The sequence below is a fragment of the Phocoena sinus genome, chromosome 5 (genome assembly GCF_008692025.1).
Source record: "Phocoena sinus isolate mPhoSin1 chromosome 5, mPhoSin1.pri, whole genome shotgun sequence".
In the NCBI taxonomy this organism is placed as follows: domain Eukaryota; kingdom Metazoa; phylum Chordata; class Mammalia; order Artiodactyla; family Phocoenidae; genus Phocoena; species Phocoena sinus.
Window position 1 is genome coordinate 44,075,092 of NC_045767.1, and position 24,809 is coordinate 44,099,900.

General features: G+C 42.4%; 1 protein-coding gene across 1 annotated transcript in view; it reads right to left on the reverse strand.

Annotated features, from left to right (window-relative positions):
• Positions 1-24,809, reverse strand: part of PROM1 (prominin 1) — a 98,243-nt gene that overhangs the window by 47,598 nt on the left and 25,836 nt on the right. Inside the window, 2 exon segments of the mRNA XM_032631714.1 lie at positions 6,142-6,347; positions 11,793-11,848. Of these exon segments, the coding sequence (XP_032487605.1) occupies positions 6,142-6,347; positions 11,793-11,848 (262 nt within the window).

The following is a 24,809-nucleotide window of genomic DNA, read 5'->3' on the forward strand; positions in this document are numbered from 1 at the left end:
AGAGCCTGTGCTCCACAACAAGAGAAGCCACTGCAGTGAGAAGCCCGCAGACTGCAAGGAAGAGTAGACACCGCTCGCCACAACTAGAGAAAGCCCGCGCACAGCAATGAGGACCCAACACAGCCAAAGATGAATAATAAATAAATTTTAAAAAAAAACCAAGGTGCAGTGGAATATGTAATAAAGGAGGAACATGAGACTTGGCTTCTGGTCTCGCAACTGCCACTAACTCAGACTGTGTGAGCTTGAGGATGTCCCTTCCCTCTGTGAGCTTCAGTTGGCATCAAAAACTAGAAATTAGATCAGTGCTTCGCAGACTGCAGAGGAGAGGGGTACTGGATGTCCACAAGGTGTCTTCGATTTTTTTTTAAGTTTGGGTTCACGTTGATGATAATCTTTAAAAGATCTAATTAACAATATCCTCTGACATTTGAAGGGACCACCTTAGAATCCGTTTTTGTCGGTCTCAAGTCTGCGTTGGTATTTATGAGGCTGGCATTACACCACAGCAATAATAGTTATTAAATGATTCACTCATGCAAAATAAGGCCAAACGACCCAAAATGATGACTTTGGAGTAGTGTCAACAGAAGGGAAAAAAAAGCTGAGTCATAGTAATATACCTGGGCCTTTATGTACCATGCCAATTTTCAACCATTCTACACCATGACAAGCCAGGATCACCACCTGAATATACCTGCCCACCAGAGGATTTCACACTGGGGGCCCTTGCTCTCTCCCCATCATGTCCAAATTATTTGTCGTTCGTCATGCTCCAGACCCATTTTTGTCATATAAGTCAAAGTGAACTTGGGAAACAAACAGCAAGTCCAAGTCCATGTGGCTTTTCCTGAACCCCCTGGATAGGAGAAGGACGTCTTGCCTTGAACTCCCAGAGGTCTCGCCCTGAAGTTCTGATGGGTTTTTCTTACTTCACACTCTATTTTGCCTTTATTTCCACCTATGTTTAACTTCCCTAAAAAGAGGTGGAAACTGCTTCTTTGTAAACCTTGGGTAATGCAGGGTCTCGTGTCCATGGTGGGTGATCAGTGAAGGCAGATTTAAGGACTGGGCTTGTTTCATCTGATCCATTTAGAAGATTAGCCATATGTTCAGAATGTCCAAGTCAGAAACTATCTTTGTTCCTTTATTGAATAAATGCTGTTACTCCAAAAATCATCAATCAGTAAACACAGCATTGCGATACAATGCTGAATTTCAATACACCGTATTTAAAAGGACACATTTCTGTTACTCAGTTATAGATCGAATTAAAATGAAAGCATTAATCATTTTTTTAAAACTGTACTAAACAGAATTCTGGGATAGAATTTAGCAACTTTCAAAGCTGATTTTCACACACATAACTCATTGTAAATTTTATATTTAAATTAAAGACAGCAAATTGAAATGCCTACACAGGCAGGCAGAAAGCATGAAGGGCAAAGTGCCTGGTATGGACCTGTGGGAGCTGGAGATAAAGATGGGGGTCGGGCAGATGCCCTGTGGTTCCAGTAAGTGCTACCATGATGGAAGAAGACCAGATCTTCCAATTATTCACAAAAATCTGGGAATCTGGATTCATATGTAAAATCTCCCATTTCAAATTTTTTTTCCCATTTTTAAATATTAGCAACAAATCAAAGAAAAAAATTTTAAATACTACACAAACCAATTGATGGTCTCCATTTGTAATCCCAAATTTAAAACTCTTAGTTAAACACAAATAGAGAATTTAAAAGTTATTCTTTTTGTTGTTGTTGATTTAGACATTCCTTATTATTCAATGTTCCTTTAAGCATGCACACAAGAAAAATCACATGAAATTCATGTTTTGTTTTTTTTAACACCAGTCAACTATTAGGATATGACAATGAGGGAAATTCACCTCACACAAAAAGGGAATAAAATTTCAATCAAATGATAGTCAAATGACTATCAGTTCTCTGGCATTGACACAAAAGCCTTTAAGCTACCGAAAATTTTATGTAGTACAACAAAATCTCTTGAAATTTTTAGCAGAAGATAGGAATTTATTTTTATGACATATTAGCACTATAACTTCTGTATTTTATATGGACAGACCGATTTTCTCTACTTAAAAGTAAATACTTAAAGTTTCTAGAGTATGGCTAAACATTTAGGATTTGTAGCAGTTTTTTCTACCAATTTCTACTGACAATGAAATTAGCCAATAAGAGCCAAATAAATGCTCTGTCTGTAACTGATCTCTTACTTTTTAAAGATAATTTTTCGATTTCAATTTTATATAACTAATTCTCTCATTAAGCAAGTCTCATGATTTCCAAGGCATGCTAGCTCAATTTCTTTTCTGGAAGCTTGTGGCCTCCACACCAGGAATTGACATCACATTGCAACAACAACAACAACAAAAAAATACTTTGAAAATAGCCACCTTCCTGAAAAGGACTGGGATTGTTTCACCACAGTAATTGGCAAAAGCTGACTTTTGGGCAACGTAGAAATAACCTCTATTCTGGAGAAATAAAGGCACAGCTGTTCCTTTTTGTTGTTGCTTATAACCTTTTTGAAATTCTGAAAAATGCAGTGATGACAAATGCAAAGGAAAGGAGAGAAAAGTTGGCTTTTTCTGGAGTAAGACACATCTGCTTAAACAGTCCACAGTGAGACGTGGAAATGTAATCTTCTGCTGATGGTCAAACAGACTTACGTAAACATATGTCAACGTCTATGGAATTCAAACACTCTGCAGCTGCCTTTGGAAAAGCTCAAATGGAAAAAAGAATATGACCACATATACTCCACATATACTAGGGGATCTTTCTCATTAACACCTATGCCTTTCTCAATTAAAAAGAAAAAATTTCAAAAATTTTAATAAAATGGGATGGATGAAAAATCAAGACTAATTTAAAAACTAACTTCTTTTTTAATTGTAACAGTATTCAGCCACAAAAAGGAACTGAGCCTGATAAAAGGCAAGTAGACTGCTCTGGGCTTCTGAAAGAATTTTTTAAAAATCTTATACAAAGATTATTTATCGCTAGTATCCAATCTCTGCTGAGGTCGATGGAAGCAGAGGCTAATAGCTCGTTTTCTTTCTCTTTCCGCCTTCTAATTTTGTGGACATTCTTTCCCCTCTTATTTTATTCTAATCTTCTGATTTTGTGGACATAAGTTTCTTCTCCTTTTTATCTATCATAATATGGAAATTTCTGTTTTCTCCTCGTCTTTAATCTTCTTGGCTAGTTTTGATTACGTGCAAACAATTACTCAACTCATGCTGTTGAAGATACTTGCAAACCAGTAGGTGTTCTAAAATGATGACATCAAAATAGCTATTCAGATTTAAAAAAAAAATTCAAAGCAAAGAAGTTTAAACTTCTAGTCTGAATTCAAAGTAAACAAAACAATCTCAAATACTACTCTTATTTAGACCTATTTATAATCCTTATATAAATTCAATGTATTATGTGAAACAAATTAGTTTAAATTTGTCACTTAGCCTCAAATAGTTGATCAACTTTGGTTTAATTGTACTGAAATTTAAAATTGTTATATTAATTAATAAGTTTTACTTGGGTGGGGAAAATAGCTTAGCTGACTGTGTAGGAGGATAGAATCACAGATTTCTTTTTAAAGAATTTTCTAAACTAAAATATACTCAGGAGAAAAAAAACTTACCTAAATGTGTTTGATGGGTCTGAGTTCTCAAGAATAAAAGATATATTTAGCATTCATTTTATATAAAATGAAAGCCAAGTTTACTTCTGACATTGTAGCTTTAATGTTTATATATCTTTGTATTTAAAACCTCACATAAATAATTCAATCAGTTCAGGGTGAACTATAAAGTGTATATTGCATAATTGTATGTAATGCAAATAAAAGTGCAATTTAAAATAGAAACCCAATACAGGACATATGTTCCATTAAAAAAACTGAAAGCCCATTATTACATACGTGAACATTTATTTGGGTAAATGAGTACATGCAATAAAGAATTTTCCTGAAGTTACATCATATGTATTTATATCAAGTGAAAATTCTTAACTTGTTAAATAAATAATCATGCTAACAAGAAGCCCTAAGGGCAAGTATTTTCAAAAGGCACTTTGTCACCTGAGCCTCATCTTTGATGTCTAGGGTATACAAAAAGGAAGACGCACGGCTGTCAGTCTTTGGATGAATGAAGGATGTAAGTTTCAGGCTTAAAGGAAATGCACAAGGGTCTGAATGGTCTTTGGGCTATAACCGACATTCTTCTGGTGGCTGGGGGGAGGTCACTACTCCCACAGCTGTAGGGTCTGTACATTCCTGAAAATCCTTCAAACACAAAGCAGAGAGACAGGGGAAATCTGTAATTACCACTGCCCTGATCCTAAGCTGCCTTTCAGAATTCAATGTGAAGAAGCAGTTAGATTCAAATTATGGACAGAGAGAACAGGGACACAGAGGGAAACAGGAGAGAGAGAGAGAGGCAGAGAAACCCACACCCCCGCCTTGCAGATGAAACACACCCACAAAAACTACCTGGTGGTTAAACAAGGGTGCATGAAATTAGCTAACACATTCACTTGGATCCTGTTTATTGTTAAGGTCTATTTTTTTTTTCTTTTTCAACATCTTTATTGGAGTATAATTGCTTTACAATGGTGTGTTCGTTTCTGCTATATAACAAAGTGAATCAGCTATACATATACATATATCCCCATATCCCCTCCCTCTTGCATCTCCCTCCCTCCCACCCTCCCTATCCCACCCCTCTAGGTGGTCACAAAGCCCTGAGCTGCTCTCTCTGTGCTATGCGGCTGCTTCCCACTAGCTATCTACTTTACATTTGGTAGTGTATATATGTCCATGCCACTCTCTCACTCCGTCCCAGCTTACCCTTCCCCCTTCCTGTGTCCTGAAGTCCATTCTCTACGTCTGTGTTAAGGTCTATTGTTTCACTATTTTCAGCAGAAGGATATCTGTTCAAAAAAACCGACTGCTTTGGAATCAGTGGCAGTGCACTGGCTTTTGCTTTTTGTGGGGAATTTTTGGTTTTCTAAATTTAATTTTTGGTGTACTTAATTCAGTAAGTAATACTTGAGTGTGGTAGATAATTCAAAAGAAACAAGAAGTCTGGTTGCAGTAAGAAGCGAGTTCGCTTCCCTCCCCTTCACAGCCACCAATTTCCTTCTCAGAGGCAACTCGCCTGGCCAGGGTCTCGGCAATCCTTTCACGTGGTCTCTATGCAAACATAACCAAGTGTTCACATCCCCCTCCTTTTTTGTTTTTAATCACTGGTGTTGTGTTCTACACGTGGTCTACAAACTGCTTTTCTCACTGCATCTCACCTGGGGACTCTTTCGTATCAGCAACTCTAGAATTGGGAGATTGGGATTGACATGTATACACTAATATGTGTAAAACAGATAACTAATAAGAACCTGCTGTTTAAAAATAAATAAATAAAATAAAGATTGTTTTTTAAGTTCCTAATAAAAATGAGAAAAATAAAAAACAAAAAAAACTGGGCATATAATTAGGAAGTTAACTCCATCCAACAATATTCTCCAATTCCCCAATTCAGGGACTCTACCCATCTGTATGGCACAGGGAACTATACTCAGTATTTTGTAATAACCTATAAGGGGAAAGAATCTGAAAACAAATACATATATATATATATATATATATATATATATATATATATATAAAACTGAATCACTGTGCTGTACACCTGAAACTAACATAATATTGTAAATCGACGATACTTCAATTAAAAAAAATTTTCCTTGCAAAAGATCCCTTCGGACGTATAAATCAACTAGAAATACTTGCTCTGCCTTCCTGCATGCTGCCTGTTTCGAGAGAGCTATTTAAGAGGAAGGAGGCGCTGTCCTGGGAGGTGAATGCTTTCTTCAGTCCCAGATTTATCAGGATGGCTTCAAAATGAAAAAAACCACGGGGTTGGCTTATCACATAAACTAGAGCAGCCTGGTTACAGCACTAATTTCTGCTTATAGTGATGTGCTGGGCAAGCATTTTTGCTCTCTCTTTTCTGTTTTTTGTATTTTGTTGTTGTTTCCAACTCATGCTCAACAGTTAAAACACAAGACATTTCTCATCAACCTGAAAACACAATCAGCTGTTGTCCAAGATGCTACTTGCCTTATAAATATACAAATCACCAAGAGGGAGAGTGTAAAGTAGCTCTTGAGGGCGGCCCCATTTTTCTTCTGTCGCTGGTGCATTTCTCCACCACACTTGTTACAGCAACGGCACAAACTAAAGACAAACCCCACCAGAGGCATCAGAATAATAAACAGCAATCCCAGGACAGCACAGATAATAATCCCGATCTCATAGTAGATAATCTGCAAGTCAAACAAAAGAAACAGCACATACTGTAACATAAAATTACACGTAGAACATTCCACAGTGTACACATTTCATGCTTTTTAAGCTATTTGCCATCATGAGTTAAATCTTGAGGGGGGTGTGTGTGTGTGTGTGTGTCCATTTTGAAGATCCTTCTTGAACCAAAGGAAGCAGAGATCTGAGTTATCAGAATATGGGATCAAGCAGTTACTACCTTCTTTCAACTTCCGGGAAAATAGCCAAATTCAGGGTCAAGTTGCAAATGGTGTCATTTCAGCCCCAAAGGTATTTTGTTTGTTTTTAAACGGCACGACAAATTTTGGCAGAAGTCCTTGCGTAATGAATAATCTATACCAAGGCTGTTTTTCACCAGAAAGATAGAACTAGTAATAGTTATTAAGGATTCAAAGTAGTTTGGATTGGATCGATTAATGACAAATTCATATTTTGTTATGAAAGAATCTGGAATATATCTAAATTTAGAAAAAAAGGCTCAGACTTTCCAAATCAGACATGTTACTCACAGGCCACTCAGTTTCCCCACCCATGTACTGGGAATAAAATACGTACCTTTTAAGGTACGTATAAGGTACATATAATAAAATACGTACCTTATACGTACCTTGTGAACATTGCAGATAATGTATGATTAGTGATGAGGTGCCATGGAAAGTACCTGGCGTGGAGCAGACACTTGCTAAGTGCCCCTTTCAGGCTGCTGAGCCCAGCCTCACTAGCTAAGTCTCAGATAGATCCTAGGTTCCTAGATACTAGCACAATAGCTAGACACAATCAAGTGACCTAAACCTATTTTCATAATCAGTGATGGCTTTATTCCAGGCTAAATAAAAATTAATGCAACAGGATGATAAAACTCGTTCTCATTCCAATTCATGTATGCAGTTACTCACATTTCCATAAAGCAAGACACTTTAAAAGAATGGCAGAAAATTACAGGTTGGCGGTTTGCAACCTGTAATGGTTTGTAATGGACCAGCTAGATAACAATACATTCTGAAGCCAAGCTGAGCAAAGGAAAACGAAACCCAAGCCCTGTTCCTTGAAGCAAATGTGATGTCTTAGGAGAGAGCAGTCAACTTGGAGTCAGAGGACCCGCTTTAAATCCCAGCAGGGGCAGCTTTTAATTCTCTAAACTAGGAAATGTTACATTAGCATTAATGTCATCAGCATATTGTGAGGGACAGATAATTAAATGAGTTAATGTGTAAACAACTAGCAAAGTGCCCAGCACACAGCACATGTTCAATCAGTATTAGCTAACTCGTGGGCAAACGCTTATGAGTATTAAGCAAGGTGCACATGGCACTTGAATATTATCTACTTCCATATTAAGGTTAAAATGCTAAAAAGAAAAAAAGTGATTGCAATTTTGATGCAGCCTTCTTAAGCTAAGTGGGACACCACGGCCATGAAAAGTCGTTATTTGCTGGTGTGTAACCCACCCTTGAAGACTCACGTCATTGGCCAACTGAGAAACCAGCTCCAGACACTCCAAATTCTTACTTACTTTGCTATCTTTCTCAGCCAATATTCTAAATTGTTACTATTTTTAGAAATTGTTTCTGGGAATTTCCTGGTGGTCCAGTGGTTAGGACTCCACTGCAGGGGGCATGGGTTTGATCCCTGGTCAGGAAACTAAGATCCTGCAAGCTGCATGGCGCAGCCAAAAAAAAAAGTTGTAACACTGAACCCAAAAGTCTGGCCAAGATCTGGCAAGAACCTAAATCATTTCCTGATATACCAAGATCTCCGGAGTGCTTTGTGGACTGTGTTGAAGAGAAGCTCGAGGTTTAAATTTGCAGATGGGTTGCTATTCTTTCGTGGACTACAAAAGCTGAAAGAGAAGAGGGAAGATGATGGCAGACACAAAACGGAAACAATTTAAAAGTCATCACAGTGGAGATGACAGTGAACAGAAAGTTCTGGCAAAAGCGTCACACCACTCGCAGGCTTTAGACAGAGCAACATGAAGCAACAAGTGAGGACTTTACCTTCAGAATCAAGACTACGTTTTCTGGCTGAGGAAGTCAAAGCCGTCGCAGAGTTTGGGCAAGCAGAGGCAGCATGCAGAAAACAGAAAACATTACTGGAGTCATTAACCACAACTGAGACCATTAATATCCCACACAGAGGAAATCAAGGGAGGGGAGGATGACACAAGACCGGAACATAAAAGGAGCATTTATTAGACAAACAGTGCTTTCGGTACAGTCAAGCTCTAGGGCTCACATTTGGATTTACATTGGATTTCTTGAAAGGTTCTTAATCAGTATGCTAATTAGTTATGGACAAGGGGAACCAGAGGGAAAGTTACAAATGCTTAACACACTAACCACAACCACATGGTCTCCATGAAACAGAGAATCAGTGGCTGCCTAGAAGCCCAGAGCCCAAGGCACCAACTTCCAAGTGTCCTTTTTAAAATGACGATCTTATGGAATCATTCCCTTGTTTAACGGCATTCCATGGAGTCCCGCCATGTGTAATTCAAACTCCTCCACGTGGTCCTATGTTATTTAATTCTGTCTTCACGTCCCCATTCTTCTTGAGCACTCGAGTCCCCAGAAAGCATCATGATCTCTCTCCCTTTCCTCACTTTGGGCTCCCTCTTGCTTGAACCTTATTCCCACCACCGTTCCGCCGATGAAACTCAAGTCTGAGTTTGGATGTTGCTTTCTCCAGGAAGTCTGTCTTGATAACAACGTCTGGGTTTGCTGTACATCCCTCCTTCATGATGCCGTGGAGTCCTACACTTGTCCTTTCACAGTGCTTACCTCATTTGCTCAATTTATAAGACTATCCTTCTTTTTGGAAGAGGGAGGTGACATACGTATGAAGAGGGACAGAGTCATTATTGTTGTTAGAGTTGACTTAAAATGTCCTCATGTGGTTAAAAAAAATTATGTGGCTCCATGGTGTTCCCCAGATGACGTTTTTCAAATTGTCTGGTCCAGGAAATCCAAGTTTGGAAGCCACTGCCTTAGTTGGTAGATTTTCACAGGTGTGGAAGAACAGTGTTTGTGATGGTAATAACCTTTAAAGGCGGCATCATCTGAAATGTTGGGATGGGCAGTTCATGTAACATGCCCCTGGGGACCCACAGGGCATCTTGAGTGACCCCAGCCTCCCTTCCTGGGTCCGGGCCCCACGGGCTTGTTACCTCCCAACCTCACCAATCATAAACCCCTCACAGTGTGTGTTAAAAACACTCACTTCAGGCCCCTCCCCTGGAGAAGTGTCAGGGGATTTGGGTAAGACCAGGAATCTGTCTTTAAAACAAGCCCCGTGTCGTGATTATGATTAAGTGCCTCTTCAGTCTCGGTGTATAGATAGCTCAGCTCTCTCACCTTCCCACGGGCTAATTCCCACACCGGTGTCTTCAGAGTCTATCACAGCTCCTCTACAGGATGGAGCTCTGTTGCCCCCTTTGGCGGGTGGCGGAATGATACACCCTCTACAGGCGGCCCTCCCTCCGCTGTGTCACCTCCCACTTCACAGCCAGAGTTCCCTGCACCTCCCAAATAAGTGGCTTGCCCTGGAGTCCTTGACTCAGGGTCTGCTTCAGGGACTCTGACGAAACACACCCAGCATTTATCTCCCTAAAGCCAATCAGAAAGCTCCCTTCCCAAGGAGCCCTGGCTTCTTTGGTGTCTGCTTAACCAAATCCCTCTTCCTTGGATAACTGGAAAACATGACCCAATTCCACACCTAGGGTAGGATTCCATTCATTCATGTGGGCCCAGTTCTGGCTCCTTTCTCTACACCAGCTCCACCCAAACGGTTTTTATCCATTTGTAAAGACACCTGAGGTGGAGAGGACATCAGGAAGTAGGGGGTCCCCAAGCTTACAGGAACTCCAAGTCGAATATCGAGCCAACCATAAAGGACTCGTCCAACTGAGAGTCCTGCCGGGGACGGTGGCAGCCAACTCTGGCCCATACTTGTCAGGCTGCTGAGAGTGACCTCAGAGTCCGAGGACCTGGTCCTCTAAGGCTTGGGCCCAGATGAGAGAGTTCAGCCTCTCACGCCCAACACATTCCTTGCCAGAGCTAACTGGCATTCAGGCTGGGCTGCTAACGGCATGCAAATTTTCAATATAAATATAAAAGCAAAGGTCGTTTTATTCTGCCCAGGGAAGCGGGCGCACATGGGCAATCATGTTTGGAAGACATAAATGAAGCCAGTGGCATTGAAGAATGCAAATGCTTTCTGTGGTAGGAGGGAAGGTGTAGGCACCAGTGTGTATCTGGCTCATCCTCTTTTATACACATAAATGGCCTTGAGATGAGGACTTCCTCTTTGGCTTCTGCATTCACTTTTCCCTTAAGTATCATTTTATTGCAAATCGAGAATATGCAGCCACTGTTCCCACCACTGGGCAAGAGTTCACTGCCGTCACACCCGCTGGAGACACTGTCATTCACCTTTGTTGTGCTGGCCATTAAATAAATAAAAGTCCACTGGTACCTTTATTGTTGTCTTGATAACCACCTTTGTACCAGGGAAGGATGGAACGAATCGTCTGACCCTGCAGGACTAATAGCTTGACAAACAGATTCAACTAATTTTTATTATCCTAACATTCAATGCAAAAACATTCGTCTGTTTATTTCATTGGCAACCGACATTCATCATAGGCCAAAATCGAAATAACACACCCTTCTGTTTAGGTAAGTTAATCTCATGGAGGCAAACAGAGTGAATTAACAGCACCTTAACCCTCACCCTAACCCTAACCTTGGTATTAAGTAGAGACATGAAACGTGCCTGGATACTTTCTGACAATACTGTCCACTCATCTGAGTGAGGCCTCCAAGGCCCTCCCCTGATCTGGCCCCAGCTCACCTGTCCTTCCCCTTCCTCTCACCCACCGTCTCCATCCCTGTGCTTCTTCCCCTCACACCTCATCCTCTGCTCACGTGGTCCCCACAGCTTGGAACACCAGCAAAGCCGCCTCCCCACCTGTTCCAGCCCTGCTTATCTTTTTAACAACAAGCCCCCGAATCACTTCCTTGTGGAAGAGCTCTGGTAAGAATTAATTCTTTTTCTTCTACAAGTATGCACGTGTATGTGAAAAGTACGCATGCCTGCTTCTAGGGATGTTCAAACCATTCCATTTAGTTAAGGGGTTCTCATCCCTTGTCTAAAAAAAGTAGCATAAGACTTCCTTTAAGGAAATTTTAGTTTTTCAATAACATACAGCTTGAAAGGCGAATGTTTCTTCAAATGCTACTTTTGAAATTTCTGCTGTAGTTCAAATGGGATTTATAAGGCATTTCAATACTCCATAAAGCTTCTTAGTCAAGAAAGGTTACTAAATTCACAGGTAGAACAACTGGTTGTTTAAAGATTTACTTTCAAATCAGCCAAAGTTCTGCTCATATTTATTTTTTGCTAACAAATTCATCAATCAAAATTACCTTCTCATAATCCGTTGACAGGTCAAACTCCTTCTGTACAACTTTTCTTAAAATATCTGGGGGAAAAAAAGCCACAAAACAATGGCACGATTACCTTTTCAGTAAAAATATAAAATGCATATTTAGAAAATAAAGGTCCGTATGTGCTCACAAATGATTGAACCTCAACAGAGTGTTCTTATACTTTCATTCCTCTTTCTTAGCGCAAGTAAATAATTGACCTAATGAGGCTCTAACCAGAAGCAAAGAATGGAGAACAAATATTTTCGACCTACGATTTTGCCAGTGGCAAAATTAGAGGGTTGCCATCTTTAAGAGTTTTCAGTTTCTCACAGAACACCTTAATATTTACCAGCAAACTACATATACCTCATTAACAGTCACTGATAAAATGTTACATTGGTATTGCTGATTCTTTTTTTGTCAATAAATCGAGTTTAATTAATTATTATTTATTAAATTTCCAACACCGCCCCACCCATATGTTGATTCTGCCTGCTCAGCCATACAAACTACAAGAGCAGAGCGACAGAAACCATATGGTCTCCAAAGCCTCAAATCTTTATTATCTGGCCCTTCACAGAAAAAGGCTGCCCTCCTGGTCTGTATGAACATGTTGACAGGACACCGAATCACAAGGTTTAAAGTTTTAATGTGACCAGGGTGCATGGTTTTTGCTGGTTAATATATGTAAGCCAAGCTGGACTGACAGCACCACTAGCCACAGGAGCTAATGAATCTCTAAACTAAATGTGATGTTTCTTTTAAGTTGGAAAATGCATTAACATTTGCATGCAGATCAGGAACGTCAGATTTCCTTAGGGAATTGACTCCATTTATCCCTACTGTGTTTTGCCCCATGGCCCATGAAATTGCTTTCTTAATTATTTGGAGCCACAAATGCAATTCATTCTTTAATACTTCTACTACATAATATTTTACAAATGAAAGGAATCTTACAATTAACCTAATCCAAGAGCTCTTAACATGAGATGTCCCTCTCCGTTCTCCAAGCAGTGCAAGAAAAACCCAAAACGCTAAGCAAAACTGAATTTTTCTATGCATGCTCATGTGGGGCATTTTAAAATTCTCACATAGCTCAGGAGCCACCTCGTATCCTGATTCCCCCATCTAGTAATGATATAGCATAGCTGATGGCCAGATAGGGAGGGTGACTTGTCTAAAATCAGTGATTTGTGAGGCCAGACCCAGGCCCAGGTCTTCCTTCCCTTGGTGTGAGGTCCTTCCCACACTGCACACTGTCTTCTGCCCCAGGAATGAGCTTCTGGAATGCTACGACTGTATCCCGTATAAGCAGTTCCATAGTATACCACTGGGGGTCGCAAATGAAACCCCACGGTGAACCCTTTTTTAAAGCAAAGACATTCACACGTACAGGCCAGGAAACAAAGCAAGCCACTTCCCCACAGGGCCTTCCGGAAAACAACTTCCCACCTGCACAGAGCAGACAGATACATGGAGCAGACCTGTAAAGGATGTGTTGCAGGAACGGAGATTTTCAAACCGGTAGGGAACCCTGGGAACCCTAGAGTTTCTCCAAGGTACCTCGGGGGCAACCCAGGATCACAGGTGTTCTCCGGCCTTGAACCAGTCTCTTTGCTTTAGTCGGCTGTACACACGTAACAGGCGCTGCTCTAGTAGAGCTCTGTGGAGGTGAGCCAATGCCAGAGAACATGGTTTGTGTACCCATGGCAACCTCTGGGAAACAGTGACATTCCTCTCTGTCAAACAGATGCCCCCATCAGTCTGCTTGAAGACCCAGCCCCTCCTGAGTCCTTCTGTGATGCTGCTGGTCCTGGGTGTCCCAGGCATGGTCCCGACTACATCCAGCGACAACACTCCCTGGCAGGTGATCCCTGTCCTTTGGCTGCCAGCTGCTGGCCCTGACCCTCTGGCGAAGCTGATCCTTGCTGTACTGGCTAAAAACCCATCCCAAGACTTTGGAGCAGAGACGTTCTCCCTTCCCGTGGTTTACAGTAGCACTGTCTTACAGAAATCTATCTCAAGCCACATAAGTGATTTCAGATTTTCTAGTAGTACCATTTAAAAACATGATTAATTTAAAATTAATTTTAATATGTTTTACTTACTCCGAATATATGCAAAGTAGTATCATTTCAAGATATCATCAGTGTAAATATTAGTGAGTTATTTACAGTCTTATTTTCATACTAAGAGTTCAGAAGCCGGTGTCGATGCCCTTTAGTTCAGACAAGCTACAGTTCAGGTGCTCCATGGACACACGTGGTTAGTGGCTCCCGCACTGGACAGCACAGGCTCAGAGGCGGCAGGTCACCCTGCCCACTGTCACCCCGGAGCAATTCCATTTCCCCAAAAGCCCCAAGGCCTCTATCCGTTTCCTTAATGCCCCCTCCTTCCCAGCATCCCCTGTCACAAAAACACAGAATGGGCGTCCTTCACGCTCAGGACCACAATATCCATTTTCCCCTTGGCTTCCCTGTGTATCTCTAATTAAGCGGCTCTTAATCAGGGTGAGTGAACATCACAAATGCCTGTACAGCATAACCCAAGCATCTTTACTTGACAAGCCCCGACATTAACCTTCTGCTGCTCACACCTCATCCGGGAGCCCATGGGACCCCACACTAGGAAATTCTATCTCAGATCTAATAGGTTCACTGCTGTTGAGAACTTTGAAACCATTACGGTCCATCTCAGAAAGCACGTGGGAGAACCGGGGTCTCACTTCTGCCCCACACTTTTCATGGTTCCCAAGTGTCACACTCGTTCTACTGCATCCCAGTCCCTTGCCTTTGTCTTTCCTGGCCAGCTCATAGAAGGCTTCTGGTGGAAACCGTCTCAGCCTCTGGATCGCCTGCATCCTCATGTTGGAGGGGGCTGTGGACAGGATGTGACCACTGGTTGGCCTGCGAGCTGGACCCAGGCACTCAGAAGCTGCCTACCCCTCCCCTGCCCTTGCGACGTCCGTTCTGCCCACCCATCCCCACTAGGAGCTGGGTTCAAGGATGCAATCTTGAGAGAGTGATGTGTAGTTGAGACCATCTGAATGGCCTACATAACTGAATCCAGTTGAGACCACTACATAAACTTTTAAGATTCAGGCAGGTGGGTGCGGAGATCTACTCATCTTGCAGCTGCCCAAGACAAGCCTCGTAAGTAAGTTCCCTTCCTTCTTAAACCTGCCACCGTCCCATCTGGAGGGGTCCGCCCCTTTCTCAGTCCCTCCTTGCCCCCAAGTTTCAGATTTCACTTGGGTCCCTCCTAAGGCTGCGAAGCAACCCCTCAGCAAGTTCCAGGGCTCCAGAACTGTCTGTGGTATGGATGCTGCACAAACACTTCTTTACCAAAAAAAAAAAGAAAAAAAAAGAAAAAATGCTGCTTCCGCTCCATAGATCAGACAGGACCCCTGAATACCGTGACTAGTTCCTTGTATTGCCTGGTGGGTATTAGCCATTAGCACGCAGGTGGCACAGAGCCCCAGACAGAGAACACGCAAACCGGAAACCTCGGCTTGGCCTTGGTGCTCACCAAAGATGACCGTACCGTGACCAACACCAGCTCTGAGAGCTTCCAAATGAACAGATTCTACCCTAATATCCTCCATTGTGTCTACCTGCTTCTTCTCAGTCCTGAGAAGGCGTGCACAGCTCAAAGCAGGTTGTAAAATGATGTCATGATGGCAGTGGGTTCTGTTTGTTGCACGAACCCTGGTGACTTAAACCTGACCCAGTCTTCGGGTCATTCAACAATATTCAACCACCATATTAAGCGCCTACAGGGCGCCAGGTGCTGTGATCATGATAGAAAGGAGTAAGACCTCTTGCTTGAGAAACCACGGTCTTCTCCTGCCCTCCATGAGACTTCAGTGTGGACAATAGTGACCCCTTTGTCCTTCCAGAGCTGAGGGAGGATCTGCTGAGATGGGGCCTGAAAGGCACTGAGCACCGGATTGGACAGCTCCAGGAGGCCGATGAGTTCTCCTTGCCCTGAGCTCGGAGGTTGGTCTGGCCACCTTTTTCATGCCCTGCTTCATTTCTCACTGTATCTTTCCATGCTCTTTTCCATAACATAATAGCTGCCTCTTAAGGTACAGCAGTGGGAGGGAAATATGTAAGCAGGCAGATGAGAAAGTTATTTTCATGGCAGAAGACTCTTTCTCAGCATCTGACTCTGTGGGTCTTCCTGGAATGACAGGGACTGTCTGTCAGCCTCTCTGTGCTCGGCCCCTAGACCTTACAGTGTCTTCTTATCTGGGACTTACTTTAAATTTCATGTGATGATGGAAATTAAGAAATGTTGCAGCAAGAGCGAATTCTGACCCCTTGGTTATACCACCAGGTTACAAAGTAGTTTGGTTTTGTTTTTGGCTCTTCGTGTGTGTGTGTGTGTGTGTGTGTGTGTGTGTGTGTGTGTGTAACTTCTCTATGAGTTTTTTGATGTGTGAAGCTACACAACCAACATAAAATAAGAAAAGTGCCTTGTGCAGGATCCATCTATAACAGACCCATCTTCCTCATCTTTGACAAGATATTTGTTCCTAACTGGTTTCTTTTCATACATATGTAGGTTCTGAACCAAGCCAGGCAAAGTGCAAGTTCACTTTTGGAATGTTCTCTCATAAAATGGATAGAGAACTTAAAAACCCCAGTTGCTGGCAGGTGATTTATCAGATTTGTGACACATTTAAGTGCTCCTGGAAAGATTTTGCTGATAATATCTATTTGACAACTCAATTAAGTTAGGTCTCTTAACTTAAAAACGTACCACGGGCTTCTCTGGTGGCGCAGTGGTTAAGAATCTGCCTGCCGGTGCAGGGGACACGGCTTTGATCCCTAGTCCGGGAAGATCCACATGATGCAGAGCAACTAAGCCTGTGTGCCACAACTACCGAGCCTGCGTTCTAGAGCCCGTGCTCCACAACTACTGAAGCCCACGCACCTAGAGCCCGTGCTCTGCAACAAGAGAAGCCACCGCAATGAGAAGCCCACGCGCTGCAACGAAGAGTAGCCCCCGCTCACTGCAACTAGAGAGGGTCCACGCGCAGCGAAGAAGACCCAACGCAGCCAAAAAAAAAGTATCACACTTTTCATCTTCTAAATTGTGTTCCTGCCATTTACTGGGGACAGAATCTCCCAAAAGTGAGAAACTATATTAAAAAGTATTTTTGATAAAGATATTTTTATCAAAATAGGCGTTTAGTATGTTGTAAATCACTCTACTATATGTAAACCAATATTATAATAATGCAGTTCTTGCTAAAATATTATGTAATGTTAATTTTGTTCATAGTTGTTAATTTTTCTGCCAAAAGTATTCTAATTTTAGGTTGTTTTGTTTTAAAAGGCTTTAGAAAAGCCTTTTAGTCTAGTCTTATATTCAGGTTATTTTAACTTCTACCTGATGTTTTCTAGTTTCTTTGACCAGATGCAACACTATAGGATTATTAACATTAAACCTAAAATTAAGTTATAGACTTAGAAGTATTATGGTGTAGGCATTAAAATTAGAGAGTAAAATGTTCAGAACAGGTTTTTCTATATGAACAAATGTTAGAGGGTGAATCATTTTTTTCCCCTAAATGTCAGGTTAAATTTGCTATTGTACTTAGAACTCTTATTAATAAAAAATTACCCACACACAGAGTTAGCCCTCTTGGGCACTTAAAGTGTTTACCTGGAAATGTGATTAACTAAGAGCATAAATAGTGTTAAGTGTCCCCCTGTGGAGACGCCCACAGTGTCCCCCATTGACCCCCAGTGGCACTCTTTTATACTCACAAGGTCTGGGGGTCTCTGTACTAAGAATGACTTAATCTGTTAATTTGTGCATTAAATGAACACTGGTCAAAGTGAAAGAGATTATTCACATTTTCACTAAAGCTATTAGTTTTATAAGTAGAATAAAACAATATTCAAGTTCAATTTAAAGTCCTACCAACACTGGGCTTCTAAATACATAACTTTAGTAAATTAAACATTACTTAAAACATAACTTTAATTGTTTCTCTCCAGGCACAAAAGACTTCCGTCTACACCAAATTCCTGAGAGGATGAGGGGCAGGTAGGCAAACCAAGTGGAATGCCTGACAGGTCCTGATAAAACACAAACTTAGTTTGAAAAGTATGAACTTCTTGGATGTGCTGGCATGACACCGGGTGTGGAAGACCTAGTGGCATTTTGCCCTGAGAAGGGCGTTTAGGGCAGTGCTCAGTATGTTACACTAACCTGAAAATGTTGGCGTCTGTCCTTCACCTCCACCCTTGTACCGCACACGCTTCACTGCTCTGCCCTCTCCAGTTCTTCAGCCTGTGGCACCAAATGAGTGCTCAGAAGAACCATGTGTGGCCTCAGTTTCCTTGGCCCACGGCTTGATTCCCCAGCCCCCCTCCACTTAGGTGGGGCCCCGTGACTTGAGTTCTGGCTGGTGGAATGTGGGTAGACAGGCGTGCACATCACTTCCACTCCTGGCCTCTACAACCTCCTGTAAGACCCTTGATGGTCGCTCACTTGAGCCATCTACCCATCACCCACTGGAGGAGCCAGTGGAGAAATCCAAAGCCCAATAGGATGACGGAACCATTACAGAGTGCCCAGCCCTCACCACTCCATCACTTCTACATTGGACTGAGCTGTTAGAGAGAAGTGTTTTTCACCGAAATTTGGGCTTGTTTGTTATAGCAAATGGTGTCACTTACCCTAACTAAAAAAGCCTTAGCCAATTAAGACCCCCAACATTTTCCATTGCAAGCCTCCTCTACAAATAGCCTAACCTGCTAGCTTTGACCAAACAAAGGCAAACTCACTTTTCTCAGGAGCAAGTATACACATAAATAACATAGCAGACTAACGACTTACTGAAGCCAACAGGATGGCACTAACATAAACCAGGATTTTAAAAGACATCTTCATTCAAAGATCAGAATCTCTGTATTCATGATCCAGCAATCCCACTCCTGGGCATATATCCAGAGAAAACCATAATTTAAAAAGATACATGCACCCCAGTGTTCATTGCAGCACTGTTTACAGTAGCCAATACATGGAAACAACCTAAATGTCCATCGACAGATGAATGGATAAAGAAGATGTGGTAGATATCCACAACAGAATATCACTCAGCCACAAAAAAGAATGAAATAATGCCATTTACAGCAACATAGGTGGACCTGGAGATGATCATACTAAGTGAGGTAAGTCAAAGACAAAAATCATATGATATCGCTTATATGTGGAATCTGAAAAAAAAAGATACAAATGAACTTATTGACAAAACAGAAATAGATCCACAGATATAGAAAACAAATTTATGGTTACTGAAAAGGAAGAGGGGGGAGGGATAAATTAGGAGGATGGCATTAACATATATACACAACTTTATACAAGATAGATAACCACAAGGACCTACTGTATAGCACAGGGAACTGTACTCAATATTTTGTAATATCTATAAGGGAAAAGAATCTGAAAAACAATATATACGTTCAGATATATATATATATATATATATATATATATAAAACATGATATTGTAAATCAATTATACTTCAATTTAAAAAATTATTTTTTAAAAGAATTTCTGTATTCATAAAAGAATGCATGCAATGGCATTTGAATCCAGAAAAATCACTACAAAATGCAATGCAATATAGCTCAGATAGACTGCCTGCTCTTCATCCATGGGTCTATAAAGCCTTGGTAGTCATTAATAGGCTTAGCTGATAGGTCCATAAGCCTTTCAAAAGCTTCAATACCAACTGAATTTTCCTCATCTACAAAACATATGTTCATAATCAGTTTAAACCACGAATTCAAGCATGTCTCTAGTGCTAAACTATTTACGTAAAATACTCTCAGGTAACAGTATTATCCTGGGAAACGTGCATCAGATAAGGAGTTAAGACTAAGTGGATGTAAGATCTTGGTACCCTCTCCAAGAGTTATGTGCACAGGGTGGCTGGTAAAATGGGTTGTGAGCACCAGCTAACAGGTCCAGGCTGTTCTTTCTGGAGGAGACTGCAGATTTAAATCAACATGCAGGGCCTTCCTGGTGGCGCAGTGGTTAATTGTCCCCCGCCTGCCAATGCAGGGGACACGGGTTTGAGCCCTGGTCCGGGAAGATCCCACATGCCGCAGAGCAACTAAGCCCACGCGCCACAACTACTGAGCCTGCGCTCTAGAGCCTGCGAGCCACAACTACTGAGCTCGCATGCTACATGTACTGAAAACCACCCGCCTAGAGCCCGTGCTCCACAACAAGAGGAGCCACCGCAATGAGAAGTGCACGCACCGCAACAAAGAGTAGCCCCCGCTCGCCGCAACTAGAGAAAGCCCACGCACAGCAACAAAGACCCAACATGGCCAAAATAAATAAATTAAATAAATTTTAAAAATAAATCAAGATGCAAAGGTAGTTGGTGAAAATGTACATTTACATAATTTGTATGTGGTCCCTAGAACTTTCACCAGAGCCCCATGTGGAAGAGATCTTATGTTGGATTACAGACAGAGGTATTCCACTGCAGTTGGTTGAAGCTTGTCTTCTCTCTTTGGTCTAGGTTTTCTGTGGATTGTTTTTATGCTTTAGAGCTTCCTGATTCTGATTTCTAAAATGAAATTTGATTCTTCTCTTGACAGGAAAATCTCACTAATTCAAACAAATTAGGAAACTTCTGGTTATTTGGATAATTTGACTCAGTTTACCTTTTAATCAAGAAAAATGTTTAAGGAGCCAACTCATTGCATGGAAAATGTTTAAATATACATTACATTAGCATAGTAGGTGTGATCTGTTCTGATAGCTGACAGGTTAGTGGAAAAATAAAAAGAAGAGACTCATGCTTTATACATTTTATTTTAACTTAAAGTATATAAATACAAATATGTTTGACCATCATTTGATGCAAAGCTGAGGTCCTTTATTGGATATCAGTCCACTGGCTCGAATGGAGGTGAGTTAAGATAGCATACAAGGTAAAAAAACAAACAAACAAAAAAAAAACCCACAAAAAAGCTCCTCACTTATTTAGAGGCAGACTTGTGTCAACCATCCCATCACCAAGCCACAAGACTAGGGTAGATGAAAATGGCCACATGGGCTCACAGAGGGACACTGTCTACACAGAACGCGGTTACTTCAGAGAAAGAACTTGGTGATCATAAACTCTGCCTCAGGAAAAATGGAAGGACCTTGCTTATTTGATTCTTCAGTGGTTGGAATGGGGAGAGGGCTAGAATTTTCTCCAGCTACACACTACTCACCACCCTCATCCCCAAACTTTGGGAATAACTGCCTCTGTCAGTCAGGTTCTCTGAAGAAACAGAACCAGTAAGTGGTGAGATAGAGACAGAGATAGAGACAGAGACAGAGCTAGAGTTACAGCTAGAGATAGAGATGGAGAGGGAAAGAGAGAAGGAGAGAGACTGATTTTAAGGAACTGTGGGCACTAGCAAGTTGGAAATCTCAGGGCAGGCTGGAAACTCAGGCAGGAGTTGACGTCACAGTCTTGAAGCTGAATTTCTTCTTCCTGTGGAAATCTGGTTTTGCTCTGAAGACCTTTCAGCTGATTGGATGAGGGCCACCCACATTATTGAGGGTAATCCCCTACACTGAAAGGGTTCACATGTAGGTGTGAACCACATCTACAAAGCACCTTCACAGCAACACCTAGATGAGCATTTCATCAAATCACTGGCTACCACAGCCTGGCCAAGTGGGCACAGAAGACTAACCATGACTCAGCCACGCCAGCTATGTTCCCCCATAGAATGGGTACGTCCTGTAGTTGTGCTGGAGCAGAGCGCATCTGAGCAGCCCTGTCACCACCATTAATGGCATGGCAACTCCTGACAGCCTGAGCCCCCAGCCAAGTCATCGGGGTCCAGTTAATTCGAGGACAGGAGATCACATGTCGTCTCTGAGGACAACCGACCTTGAATGATGGCCCTGAACAACCCCCCAAATCAACTTATGTTTGGTGTGTGCAAAACTAAAAGGCAAATAAATAGATGCCTTTTTTGCAAAAATTTCCATCAAAAACGACAGAACTAAATTGGTCTGTCACTCGCAAGGTTAAGTGTTGCTTCTCTGAAGAACGTACTTTAGCAAGCCCATCTTCGAGCCGCCTGGTTTGGTTAAATGTGTTCGCTGTCCTTTGACATTGGAATGAACGTTACCCACCCGCTCCTTGGCTCACATCTTCCTTTGGCTGGTGTGGGTGAGGATGTGGGGACCCAAACGATGCAACTGCCTCAGGTCCTGAAGTTCACCATATCATTCTGGAGCGGCTGCAATGAGTCTGTCCAAATTTCGTACTTGAAAGAATGCTTTTTTTTTTTTTTTTGCGGTACGCGGGCCTCTCACGGTTGTGGCCTCTCCCTTTGAGGAGCACAGGCTCCGGACACGCAGGCTCAGCGGCCATGGCCCACGGGCCCAGCCACTCCGCGACATGTGGGATCTTCCCGGACCGGGGCACGAACCTGTGTCCCCTGCATCAGCAGGCGGACTCTCAAACACTGCACCACCACCAGGGAAGCCCGAGAGAATGCATTTTAACAACCCCTTCAGGCAGCCACAGTCCTGTACCTTTCAGTTTCACGGAGCTCTACCTTCTGCTGTTCAACTCCTCCATCAACATGACTAAACCCTTTGGTTTGGTTTTTAATAAAGGGATTGATGCTTCAGACATTTGGAAGCCAAGCTGGGTTTATTAGAACTTATCAAAAGTATGCTCCCTGCCTCCAAGTATATAGTCAAGTATTCCAGAGGCCGAGCCCCCTTTCCTGTATTTAAAATACAATTAGATCACCCTTGGTGCGGTTTCTCCCTTCATTTCAGCTGTCAGCACGTGACTGTGTAGTCCTCCTTTAATTGATTGGAGCAGCTTCCCTGCAGGACTGACACACATCGGCTTGCATGAGAATTCACGATGGCACTCACTCGCTCTTCCAGAAAAGAGCTCAGAAAAATGCTGCAAAGGAAGCAATTCTTGGAAAAGCATCTGGGACCAGTCTGGCCCTTGCAGCCTTCCGCCGGCCACATAGTTTACACAGAGCCGTGCCGGGGGATTCTATTTCACTGTTAGGCCACATGCAGCCAAGCCCATGACTGGGCAGGCTGGCCCTTAAATCATGTCAAGTGCTTTTAGAGGAAGCAGGCTCTCATATTGCACAGGAGAAGGGAGACCTCTGGGGGCTCCTGAAGCTCGGAATCCTTGACCAAGATGCAAGTGGGATAAGGGCTCAGGGCCCTGTGGCCTCCCTGACGGTGGGACGGGGCTGGGAGGGGGCCGCTGGGCCTGAGACTAAGATGGTCCAGCAGCTGTGTTGCCACCACTGTTAAATCCAGGCAGGCAACATGGCCAAGGTACCTGTGGAGTCCCAGAGTTCGTTTCCTCCCCTAAGACGTTCCTGGAAAGCGTCATTTGTCTCTGCTGTTCATTTAAGGAACGTTGGCCTTGAGGATGTTTGAATCGCATTTTTTGGTCTGCACCAAGGTGCACATGATCGCACAGACACTCCCATGAGAATGTGAATCAACACCACCCCATTTTGTTCTGTCATGTGACAAAAGAAGGTTCAGCTATTGACCATGGCCTCCCCCAAACGAGGGACAGAGAATGCAACTAGGAGCAGAGTGAAGGGGGATTTTTTTTCCTGTATATACTTTCATCTCACTTGAATTTTTAAGAGAATATTAAAAAAATTTTAAACAAAGTTCTTTCATTGACATACTCTTCCACCCCTTTCCCAACACTCTCCTCACCAAAAAAAACCGCAAAAAGACAGAATCTGTAATACTATCAAGTTAAAAATTCTAGTTCCTGGGCTTCCCTGGTGGCGCAGTGGTTGAGAGTCCGCCTGCCGATGCAGGGGACACGAGTTCGTGCCCCGGTCCGGGAAGATCCCACATGCCGCGGAGCAGCTGTGCCCGTGAGCCATGACCGCTGAGCCTGCACGTCCAGAGCCTGTGCTCCACAACGGGAGAGGCCACAACAGCGAGAGGCCTGCGTACCGCAAAAAAAAAAAAAAGAAGAAGAAAACAAATAACAAAGGTTGGCCAGGATGTGGAGAAAAGAGAACCCTTGTACACTGTTGGTGGAAATGTAAACTGGTACAGCCACTATGGAAAACACTATGGAGGTTCCTCAAAAAACTAAAATTACAACTGCCATATGATCCAGCAATCCCACTCCTGGGTGTATATCTGAAGAAAACAAAAACACTAATTCTAAAAGATACATGCACTCCAACGTTCATAGCAGCAATATTTACAATAGCCAAGATATGGAAGCAACTAAGTGTCCATCAACAGATGAATGAAAGAAGATGTGGTATATATACAGTGGAATGCTACTCAGCCATAAAAAAAAAAAAAAAAGAATGAAATGTTGCCATTTGCAACAACATGGATGGACCTGGCGGGTATTATGCTTACTGAAACGTCAGACAGAGAAAAACAAATACAGTATATTATCACTTATATACATTCCATCTAAAAAAATAAAACAAACTAATAAATAGAGCAAAGTAGAAAATACTCACAGATATAGAGAACAAACTAGTGGTTACCAGTGGGGAGAAGGAAGGAGGAAGAGCAAGATTGGAGTATGGGATCAAGAGGTACAGACTACTATGTATAAAATAAATAAGCTACAAGGGGGCTTCCCTGGTGGCGCAGTGGTTGAGAGTCCGCCTGCCAATGCAGGGAACACGGGTTCGTGCCCCTGTCTGGGAAGATCCCACATGCCGTGGAGTGGCTGGGCCCGTGAGCCATGGCCGCTGAGCCTGCGCGTCCGGAGCCTGTGCTCCGCAATGGGAGAGGCCACAACAGTGAGAGGCCCGCATACCGCAAAAAAAAAAAAAAACCCTCCTATCCTTGTCACTAAATACCTACAACTCATCACCCACTTGTGACCTTGAATGATCCACTGGCTTACATGTCCCCTGGACTATTTATTCTCTATAAATGCATTTTGTCTCCTCTACTGGAGATTGTTAATATAAATGCATTTTGTC